The sequence below is a fragment of the Bombina bombina genome, chromosome 2, assembly GCF_027579735.1.
Source record: "Bombina bombina isolate aBomBom1 chromosome 2, aBomBom1.pri, whole genome shotgun sequence".
NCBI classification, from domain to species: Eukaryota; Metazoa; Chordata; class Amphibia; order Anura; family Bombinatoridae; genus Bombina; species Bombina bombina.
Window position 1 is genome coordinate 915186145 of NC_069500.1, and position 11764 is coordinate 915197908.

The window sequence follows — 11764 nt, forward strand, 5'->3', positions numbered from 1 at the left end:
ATCCCCCTAAAATAGCTAAAACTAAAAACAAACTAAAAACTACTTCCAAAAATATTCAGCTTTGATATTAATGAGTTTTTTGGGTTCATTGAGAACATGGTTGTTGTTCAATAATAAAATTAATCCTCAAAAATACAACTTGCCTAATAATTCTGCACTCCCTGTAGGAACACTTATATGAGCAGCAGAATCATATAAATTACACCCTCAGAGGCCTCTAAAAATCGGGTCACAAAATCCTATAAATCCATAGGTTGAAATAAGGGCAAATGTTTGCCATAGTGTGGCCCTGAGATGAAAAACCTTATAATCAATGAACAGTCTGCAACAGTAGTTTGCTACAGAGTACAATCCTGGAACTGTAAACTTGTATTATAGACTGGAGTAGTTATCACGGCATTGACAAATGTAAAGTACAGTTTATGTATAACAGGGTAGCACTCCTAAGGAATTGCTTAGGGCCAATTAGATCCGTGTATCGTAGTTTTCAAATGAACCTCCCTTATGTTAGTGTTCATTAAAGCTGTGAGCAATTATTTCTATGCATTTTTTTTCCCTTGAAACTCCAGTTACCAAGTTAATATTACGTAACGATTTAAGGCACTTAGTGATCACCCATGCCTTACCACTCTCCACTATTTACTCTGTTGTGGACCTTTTAGGGCTCGATTTTCCTGGCGCTCAGAACATAAACGGAGGAGGTCAGCTGTCACTCTTCCATTTATATTCTGAGCTCCAGGCCGGAGGGGTGACAGCTGATGCCTGATGAAACAGCGTTCTGAAGCACTGAGAAACGCATTGCAATTTTTTAAGCAGGACTGCTAGCATACCCTACCTTATGGTTTCATTGTTTTTATCTATTTTTATACTTTTTAAATAAATTTGCTTTTCAACTTTTATTGGAACCTTGTTATACCTGCCTACTATTTACCAATCACTCCCACTGGGAGTACATAGCTGCAGTCAATTGTAGCACTTTTTAAACTTCTAGGATCCTAGTGTTCCAGTGTTCCTGTAATTGTGTGGATCAGTGAGCTGGGTTGCTGCCAAATATCCAGCCTGTGTCTAATAGCATTGTCTGAGAGCCCTGATTAGGGCTTATATACTGTGATTACCCCATTTTATTACTGGTACACACAGTCGCCTTTCCTGTTTTCTCTATTCCTACATATTTTGTGTTCCCCTGTTCCTGCAATCGGGTTGATCAGTTAACTGGGTTGCTGCAAACATCCAGCCTGTCTCTAATAGCACTGTCTGAGTGCTTGTCACAAATGTGAGTACCCTGACTAGGGTTTTTTACACTGTGATTATCCCGTTTTATTATTGGTACACACAGGCACCTCTCCTGTTTCTTTTCTTTTCTCCCTATAATACAAGTTTACAGTTTCAGAATTGTGCTCTGTTGCAAACTACTGTTGCGGACTGTTATTTGATTATAAAGTCCTTCATCTCAGGGCCACACTATGGCAAACATTTGCCCTTATTTCAACCTATGGATTTATAGGATTTTGTGATCCGATTTTTAGAGGCCTCTAAGGGTGTAATATATTGGACTCTGCTCATATAAGTGTTCCTATATACATTTGGGACTCATTACTATTGTATAGTTGCCACTGTCTGTATCATTGTATACTTGTTATATTGAACACACATAAAAGTTTCCTTTTATCAGCACACCTGGTTTCCCTTTGTGATCCTTCAGCCTTGCTAATTAATTCCTTATGATTCCCGAGTACTGGTTTAAGAGTCATTCATTTATATCTTGTTTCGTTGCAATATTATTTATTTGGCTCTCCGTGCACTGGAAGGCGGTAACAATTAGGTTTTCCTATACCGTCAACCTAAGGGCTATCTAGATTTATTTAGAGTAGTGCTGCTACTTATTTGTGTGTGTGTGTATATATATATATATATATATACAGTATATATATATATATATATATATATATATAAATATATATATATTTATACGGGTATATATTTTTACAGGTATATATTTCTAAACATATTTATACAGTTATATATATATATATATATATATATATATATATATATATATATACATACACACACACACCAATGTAAAGCTACCACAAACTTATGTTTAGTGTTTAAAAAAGAGTCAGTCACATTTTTTTTAGTTAATAATAGTTTTTTTATTTTAATATATATAAATAAATAAAATGTTAATTGAACATCAACAACATCTTCCAAAGTAATATAACATAAATAGCATTAAATACAACAATTTAATAGTTTTTTTTCTTTATGGTAATCAGAAGTGGCCATACAAATAAATAATAAATAATATAATCTTTCAGGAAAATAAATAATTTACAATTCCACACTTTGTATTAAAAGTTCAAAAGTCCTAGAAATCATATCAAACAGTACCACGGTAACAAAGCATAAGTACATTATAATAAAACAATATTTTGCCCTCTGCTTGCAGAGAACACATCAAGTTTTTTCAGGATACTGAAATGTGTGCGTGTGTTTTAATGTAATTTAGCTTTTAGCTGTGATGATTTGTTTAAAGCACTTATAGGAGCAAGTTGTTGAAACACAATTTGCATAGTGTATATAACATTCATTTTCTTAGACTTACATACATACATATTACATACATACATAAATATATACACATTCACACATGCATACATAAATACTGTATTACATACAAACATACATGTAAACGTTTTTTATACATTCCACATAATTAAATCACTATATAACAAAATATATTGCCTTGGTTTTCAGTTTGGGATGATCATAATTTCTGTATAAATATGTAAATAAATAATTTGTGAGGAATTATTCTGCATTATATGCAGTAGGAAGTGCCAGCTTCCTAATCATGTAATAAAATCTCCTTTCAGATGCTGTGTGATTCTTGTTAGTGATCATCGGATGAGCTTCTTTTATTAAAAAGTCTTATTAGTCTTGGAGCTGCATAAAAAAGTAAAAGATAACAAATACAATTATTAAAATCTGAATCACAACTAAATAAAATAGCATTTTTAATTAATAATTCAACATCATTTTTAAATATTTTTCAAAAGTAAAAGTAAAAAAAAAACAAATCTCTTACAGAACTATTGCATAGGATAGATTTTATTAATAGGACCTTGTGTTAAAAAATGTTCTATTGTGTATATGAAAGAGCAACATTTACACCTCATTTGTTAAACAATGGCAAGGGAAAGCTATTAAAAATGAAATGAAAAATAATACTGCAGTGCTGGTGTCTCCAGAAATTAAATATAGGCAGAAATAGGGTGACCATATTGCCGCTTTAAAAAGGGACACATATGAACAATACATATGTCAGGGCTGTTTTCAAGGCTGTTTAAAGAAATGTTTTGTATAAGAACCCTGACATATGTATTTTTCAAATGTGTCCCTTTTTAAAGCGGCAATATGGTCACCCTAGGCAGAATGCAGTTTCTGTGTGCCCACCAGTGTTTTGTGGTAAAGGCTGCTCCCAGAGGGGCAGAATAGAATTTATTGTGGGTGGAGTCAGTGCATGCCATGATCACAGTTGGGGGCAAATAGGGGGCAGCATGTTGGTGGGGGAGCTAGTGCCCTGCCCCTTTTAGCTTCAGTGAAATATACCAGAACATATGTAGATTGGATCTATGTTTTTTTTTTTGTTGGCACACAAACTAATGGACAATCAACCCAAACTTTTTTTTTTTCATGATTCAGAAAGAACAAACAATTTTAAACAACTTTCCCATTTACTTCTATGATCAATTTTGCTTCATTCTCTTGGTATCACTTTATTGAAGGAGCAGCAATGCACAACTGGGAGCTAGCTCAAGAGGGATATATGTGCAGCCACCAATCAACGGCTAGCTCCCAGCTCTTGAGCCTACCTAGGTATGATTTTATAGATTATAGATGTAAATTGGAAAGTTGTTTAAAATTGTAAGCTATGTCTAAATCATGCCCCTTTATGTTTGTGAGACATATTCATTTTGTGCTTGCTTTCATATGATGTTATATGAAATTATTTTTACATCTCAGAGCAAAGTTAATTTGTAACAAAGCGGGCAGAAGAATGTTGTAATAATTGAGCTAAAACTAATTTCTATATAAGTACAGGTGAGAAAAATGTTGTGGATTTTGAAGGAATCATTTTTTTTTCTGTTAATTTAAAGGGAGATGAAACCCAAAATTTTACTTTCATGATTCTGATAGAGAATACAATTTTAAACAACTTTCTAATTTACTTCTATTATTTAATTTGCTTTCTTCTCTTGTTATCCTTTGCTAAAAGGTTTATCTATGAAAGATCAGGAGCAGCAAAGAACCTAGGTTCTAGTTGCTGATTGGTGGATGCATATATACCAATTGTCATTGGCTCACGCATGTGTTCAGTCAGCAACCAGAAGTGCATTGCTGCTCATTCAACAAAGCATACCAAGAGAACAGAGAAAAATTGTTAATAGGAGTAAATAAGAAAGTTACTTAAAATTTCCTGCTCTATCGGAATCATGAAAGAAAATGTTGGGTTTCATATCCCTTTAATTAATATTCATGTGGTTAGCTGCTGTAGTTTGTTGCAGTGCTATTGACTCTTTCCGTCTCATAGACTGTCAGACAGTTTACTAATATGTTAATCTGGAACCCATACAATATTAATATTATATATTATAGTTAAAAGAACAGTGTTTTGTAATTGTAATTGATTTACCCTTAATGTATATCCGGTGAGTTCTTATAGCAGTTGAAGAGTAGAAAAGTACTTATTGGTAAAAATAACCAACCATTGTTCTGAAGAACCTACTCATTCAAATAGGCTGAGCCTTCCAGGAAGAGCAGGCCTCATTTTCTTATCCCTCTCTTTATCTACGCAAGGGCTAATACTGAGTTACTAAAACTGTTGTGATAAGTGGTGTTTTCAAATACAGCTATTTCAATTGCAAGAAATAAGCCTAAAGGAATATTTTTCAAAATGTAATTATCGGGTTGTTACAAAAAGTCATTGGGAACACTTTTTTTTTTTTTAAAGTATAGTGTGCCTTCAACAATATTTTATTTAGACAATATTTATATTTATCTGGCTTCAAGCAGTAGCTGATAGTATGACAAAATTTAACTGTAGATTACAGAGATGCAGAAATAAAATAGTGGCAAAATAAATTAAACTTATTTACATGCATAAGTTTACAAAGACACATTTTTAATTACAGCCTCATAAAGATGCCTTTGTACTACTTATACAAGTGCGCTAATATTTCAGCTAATAGTATTCCTTAAACTTCTAATAATACTTCTAAATTCTAAATATACAATTTCATGGTAGAAGTACCTACCTGTCAAGAATTCTTTTGATGATCTTTTCAACCCATGGAGCAGAGGGGTTTAAGCATACTTCCTGTCCAGTTTTTAGAGTCACTCTGTAGGTAAAAAAAATACATACTACGTTAACTTTCAAACATTATGGAAAAGTGAATAAAATTACTGGGCCTTGATTAAAGGGACAGTAAAGTCACAAAAAATCTTTCATGATTTAAATAGGGCATGTAATTTTAAACAACTTTCCAATTTACTTTTATTATCAATTTTGCTTTGTTCTCTTGGTATTCTTGGTTGAAAGCTAAATCTAGGAGGTTCATGTGCTAATTTCTTAGACCTTGCAGACTGCCTCTAATCGGAAAGCATTTTGACAGTTTTTCACCACTAGAGGGCGTTAGTTCATGTCTTTCATATAGATAACATTGAGCTCTGGCACGTGAAGCTCCTAAGAGCAAGCACTGATTGGCTAAAAATGCATGTCTGTCAAAAGAACTGAAATAAGGTGGCAGTTTGCAAAGGCTTAGATACAAGCTAATCACAGAGGTAAAACGTATATTATTATAACTGTGTTGGTTATGCAAAATTGGGGAATGGATAATAAATGGATTATCTATCTTTTAAACAACAAACATTCTGGTGTGTACTGTCCCTTTAATCTAGACTGGGTCCCTTCTATAAAATTGGTCTATTTCTTTAATATACATTTATCATATGCATTATCTTACTATTCTCTATAGTATTAGTCCAGCAAATACTTACATAACTTCCACATTTGGGCAGTTTGGGCCTTTAGGAATAAGTTCAACATTCTGAAAATGTTTAGGATGGATGAATGTTGATTCTGTTTTTATGCATAGACATCTGAGCTCTGAAATTCTTGCCAGCGACATTCCTGTAAAGAAATGAAAAAAAAATCACCATAAATATTAATGTAATCAGATAACATGTTAATTATTATTCTCTAAATAAGATCTGGAATAAACTAGGTGCAGGATACTAAGCAAGGTAACAGATATTGTATTTTCAACACAATGAAGCAAATTTGAAACTTCAAAAATCTTAGTGTAGTTTGTTGATATAAGTATGAAGAACAATGCATACCTTCAGTCACTGCTGTACACAACAGGCAGAAAGCCAAAACAGCTAGGATATTTCTCTTGGTTTCCATGGCAATAGTTGAGCTTCTTTTATTCTTCAGCTGTTAGATTTAGTTGTGCTGAGCACTGTAGTCTTAAGCAAGTTCTATAGACAACACTAGACAGAGATTACTTTTATACTCTGTTTCTCAGCAGGCATTAAAATTACGTAACCAACTGGAGTTTCCAGTGTCTGTAAGACCCTCCTTGTTAAGATTGAGTCATGTCCTCTTTTTCTTCTAACACAGCACGTGTTATGTCACTGATATATTGAAATGTACATATATAAACACAGCACGTGTTATGTCATTGTTATATTAAAATGTATATATATATATATATATATATATATATATATATATATATATAATTATATTCTTAAATGCAACATTTAATATATATTGTCTTGGAAATCGAAAATGTTTTAATTTTGAATGTAAATTGTCTGTGTCAAAATCCAAATCTATTGTAGGAAATCCCAGATTTTGTGAAACTTTCCAAGCACATGTTACAATTTTCTTTAGGAGGAAATTCACTTAAAGATGTTTATTTTATGGCAAAATGTTTGTCTTAGGAAAATAAGTTATATATTTAATATGTTGTGAACATTTATTGTTAAAGGGACACTGAACCCAATTTTTTTCTTTTGTGATTCAGATAGAGCATGCAAATTTTAGCAACTTTCTAATTTACTCCTATTATCAATTTTCCATTGTTCTCTTGCTATCTTTATTTGAAAAAGAAGGCATCTAAGATTTTTTTTTTTGGTTCAGACTCTGGACAGCTCTTTTTATTGGTGGATGAATTTATCCACCAATCAGCAAGAACAACCCAGGTTGTTCACCAAAAATGGTCCGGCATCTAACCTTACATTCTTGCATTTCAAATAAAGATACCAAGAGAATGAAGAAAAGTTGATAATAGGAGCAAATTAGAAAGTTGCTTAAAATTGCATGCTCTGTCTTAATCACGAAAGAAAAAATTTGGGTCCAGTGTCCCTTTAAAGCTTTTAAAATTGTAACATTTAAACAAATGCCATTTATTGCACAAATCAGTAAATAGTCCATATGAAAATAAATAATTTTCTTAAATAGTATAGAAAAGCACTGACTTTTTAAACAGATTTAAAAAAAAAAAAACATTGACCACTAATTGTACACCCCAACAAATAATTAGTTTAATGTAATTAAAATAAAATGCAATATTTTTATTTTATACAGAAAAGATGTGATTACCCAGAATAGGGGTGATGCAAGTCTAAGAGGCCTATTTAGCAAAGGTCTGTCGGACCTAATCCGACAGTGCGGATCAGGTCCAACAGACCTCGATGAATGTGGAGAGCAATACGCTCTCCCTATTCAGCATTATCTATATCTATCTATCTATCTATCTGTCTATCTATCTATAATATCTCTATCTATCTACTATCATTTATTATTTCTATCTATCATCTATCTATCTATCTATCTATCTATCTATCCATCCATCCATCTATCTATCTATCTATCTATCTATCTATCTATCTGTCTGTCTGTCTGTCTGTCTGTCTGTCTATCTATCTACTATCATTCATTCTATCTATCTATCTATCTATCTATTTATGTATCTATCTGTCTTTCTGTCTGCCTATTATCTATCTATCTATCTATCTATCTATCTATCTATCTATCTATCTATCTATCATCTACCTACCTATAATCTATCTATCTATCTATCTATCTATCTATCTATCTATAATCTATCTATCTACTATAATTTATTTTTTCTATCTATCATCTATCTGTCTATCTATCTATCTATCATCTATCTATCTATCTATCTATCATCTATCTATCTATCTATCTATCTATCTCTCATTTATGCATGAATGTATCTATCCATCTATCTAAATCTGTCTATCTATAAATCAATTATGTAGTTATCTTTTTTAATTTGTAAATAATATAGAAAAGTTTATAGCACCTAAAGTACTACATTTAATATCCCATCCATCATATTTGGTTTACACAGAGTAATAAATTAAAGATGTTTATATAAATGTTTATCTTACAAAACTGGTTTCAAACCTGTCCTCCGGCCTCCCTAACAGGTCAGATTTTCAGGATATCTAAACTGGGGCATAGGTGAAATAACCAGCTGATTAGTAAACATTCACCTAGATTACGAGTTTTGCGTTAGAAGCTGTGCTGCTCACTGCTCACTTACAAACCCGGCGTTAGCCGCAAAAAAGTGATTGTAGAGCAAAATGTAGCTCCACATCTCACCTCAATACCAGCGCTGCTTACGTTAGCGGTGAGCTGGCTGAACGTGCTCGTGCACGATTACCCCATAGGAATCAATGGGGGAAAGCCGGCTCAAAAAAAACCTAACACCTGCAAAAAAGCAGCGTAAAGCTCCTAACGCAGCCCCATTGATTCCTATGGGGAAACACTTTTTATGTCTACACCTAACACCCTAACATGAACCCTGAGTCTAAACACCCCTAATCTTACACTTATTAACCCCTAATCTGCCGCCCCCGACATCGCCGACACCAGGGCCGGACTGGGAAATTAGACCAGCCCTGGAAATTTGTATGGACCGGCCCAGCCCCACCCCACCCCCTCCCCTCCAATCTAGCCACGCCCCTCCAGCACAGCCACACCCCAGTTTTCCCATATATATATATATATATATATATATATATATATATATATAAATATATATATATAATATATATATATATATATATATATATATATATATATATATAATATATATATTTAATATATAATATATAATGTGTATATATATATATATATATAGATATATATAGATATAATATATATATATATATAAAAGATATAATATAATATATATATAGATAATATATATATATATATATATATAGATAATATATATATATATAATAGATATAATATAATATAATATATATATATATATAAATATATATATATATATATATAATATATATACATATATATAGATAATATATATACATATACAGTATATATATATATAATATATATATATATAATATATATACACACAACATATATATATATATATATTATATATATATATATATATATATATATATATATTATATATATATATATATATATATATATAATATATAGTGAGTTACAACCACACATTAGACAGTAAAGTAACACTGCATGGAATTGAGGAGTAAGTAACTGCCAAAATAGTAATTGTGGCCTGTAATTTTGACACCATTGATTGCACAATAGCTGGCGCTGCCTTAGAACTGATAACATCATTAACACAAAAAAATATGTACCTCCCGAGTCCCTGAAATTTGTGTCTGTCACTTTCTACGGCTATGCCTTGTGCACAGGAGGACTCCCGCCGTCTCTTCAGTTCAGTGTCCCCGCTGGGCTGGCACCTGCTGGTCCCACTGACTGCTGTCCCCTCCAGACTTGTGACACACCTGACCGCACATGGCCTGCAGCCTGCTTGAGCTCAGTGCTCACTGTCTGATGCTGCGACGCATCCGCTCCTCACACTGACTTGTCGTGATGGTGACATCACAAGCCGCCGCCCGCCCCGCCCCACCAGACCCGGCCCGCATCACCAGACCCGGCCCGCATATGAGGATTCCTGAATCGGATCCTGAGTCCTCCTCCTTCCTGGCAGCCCAGTCAGTGTGGCCCAGGCCACCGACAGCCGGTTAGGTTAATTAACTTGCGGCGGAGGCAGCGGAGTCGGAGAGGGGGTTAATAACTTATAAGTTTAATAAACATTAACTACACACTGTGATGTGCTGCAGCCTTAGTGGGGAAGTCAGTGTAACAGCAGGAACTGATTACCAGCTGTCGGTGGCCGCAATCAAAATCGCAAAGTTAGAGAGCAAACCTGCAATTGCAAAAGTATAACACAGCAGCTGCCAGCCCAGCTGAGCTGCCGGCCGGCAGCCCACCGGGATTTTTCCCGGTATCCCGGCTGCCCAATCCGGCCCTGGCCGACACCTGCATTATATTATTAACCCCTAATCTGCCGCTCCGGACACTGCCGCCACCTACATTATACTTATGAACCCCTAATCTGCTGCCCCCAACATTGCCGACACCTACATTTTATTTATTAACCCCTAATCTGCCGCCCCCATGTCGCCGCAACCTACCTACATGTATTAACCCCTAATCTGCCTTCCCCAATGTCGCTGCCACTATAATAAAGTTATTAACCCCTAAACCTACTGTAAGTCTAACCCTAACCCCCATAACTTAAATATAATTTAAATAAAATTACTATTATTACCTAAATTATTCCTATTTAAAATTAAATACTTACCTATAAAATAAACCCTAATCTAGCTACAATATAACTACTAGTTACATTGTAGCTATCTTAGGGTTTATTTTAATTTTACAGGCACTTTGTATTTATTTTAACTAGGTACAATAGTTATTAAATAGTTATTAACTATTTAATAACTGCCTAGTTAAAATAAATACAAATTTACCTGTAAAATAAAACCTAACCTAAGTTACAATTACACCTAACACTACCACTATAATTAAATTAATTACCTAAACTAAAAACAATTAATTACAATTTAAAAAATTATCTAAAGTACGAAAAAAAACCCCACTAAATTACAGAAAATAATAAAATAATTACAAGATTTTTAAACTAATTACACCTAATCTAATCCCCCTAACAAAATAAAAAAGCCCCCCCTATTGCATTAGCCAATATGATTTTTCCTACCTTAATTCCTATTGGCTGATAGAATTCTATCAGCCAATCGGAATTGAAGGGACGCCATCTTGGATGACGTCACTTAAAGGAACCGTCATTGTTGAAGAAGACTCCGGATGAAGAGGATGCTCCGCGTCGGATGTCTTGAAGATGGAGCCGCTCAACGCTGGATGGATAAAGATAGAATATGCCATCTGGATGAAGACTTCTGCCTGTCTAGAGGATCACTTCTGCCCGTCTGGAGGACCACTTCTGCCGGCGTCGTTGAGGACTTCTGCCCGGTTGGGTGAAGACTTCTCAAGGTAGGGTGATCTTCAAGGGGTTAGTGTTAGGTTTTTTTAAGGGGTATTGGGTGAGTTTTAGAGTAGTGTTGGTTGTGTGGGTGGTGGGTTTTAATGTTGGGAGGGGATTTTTATTTTTTTTACAGGTAAAAGAGCTGATTACTTTGGGGCAATGCCCCGCAAAAGGCCCTTTTAAGGGCTATTTGTAATTTAGTGTAGGGTAGGGCTTTTTTTTATTTTGGGGGGCTTTTTTATTTTTTTTAGGGGGATTAGATTAGGTGTAATTAGTTTAAAAATCTTGTAATTTGTTTATTA

General features: G+C 33.9%; 1 protein-coding gene across 1 annotated transcript; it reads right to left on the reverse strand.

Annotated features, from left to right (window-relative positions):
- Positions 1-2243: 2243 nt before the first annotated feature.
- On the reverse strand, positions 2244-6614 carry LOC128648106 (interleukin-8-like). Its single transcript, XM_053700765.1, has 4 exons — positions 6406-6614; positions 6064-6196; positions 5322-5405; positions 2244-2949 (listed from the first exon to the last, which is right to left on the reverse strand). The coding sequence occupies exons 1-4, from the start codon at positions 6470-6472 to the stop codon at positions 2925-2927; spliced, it is 309 nt and encodes a 102-aa protein (XP_053556740.1). The 5' UTR covers positions 6473-6614; the 3' UTR covers positions 2244-2924.
- Positions 6615-11764: the final 5150 nt, after the last annotated feature.

What these genes read in the sequence shown, in the direction of transcription:
- LOC128648106 (XM_053700765.1), bottom strand. Translation starts at nt 6,472, where the DNA reads ATGGAAACCAAGAGAAATATCCTAGCTGTTTTGGCTTTCTGCCTGTTG. An exon ending in TGCCCAAATGTGGAAGTTAT is followed by an intron (nt 5,406 to 6,063) that starts GTAAGTATTTGC and finishes TTTTACCTACAG; the next exon opens with AGTGACTCTAAAAACTGGAC. An exon ending in ATCAAAAGAATTCTTGACAG is followed by an intron (nt 2,950 to 5,321) that starts GTAGGTACTTCT and finishes TTTTTTATGCAG; the next exon opens with CTCCAAGACTAATAAGACTT.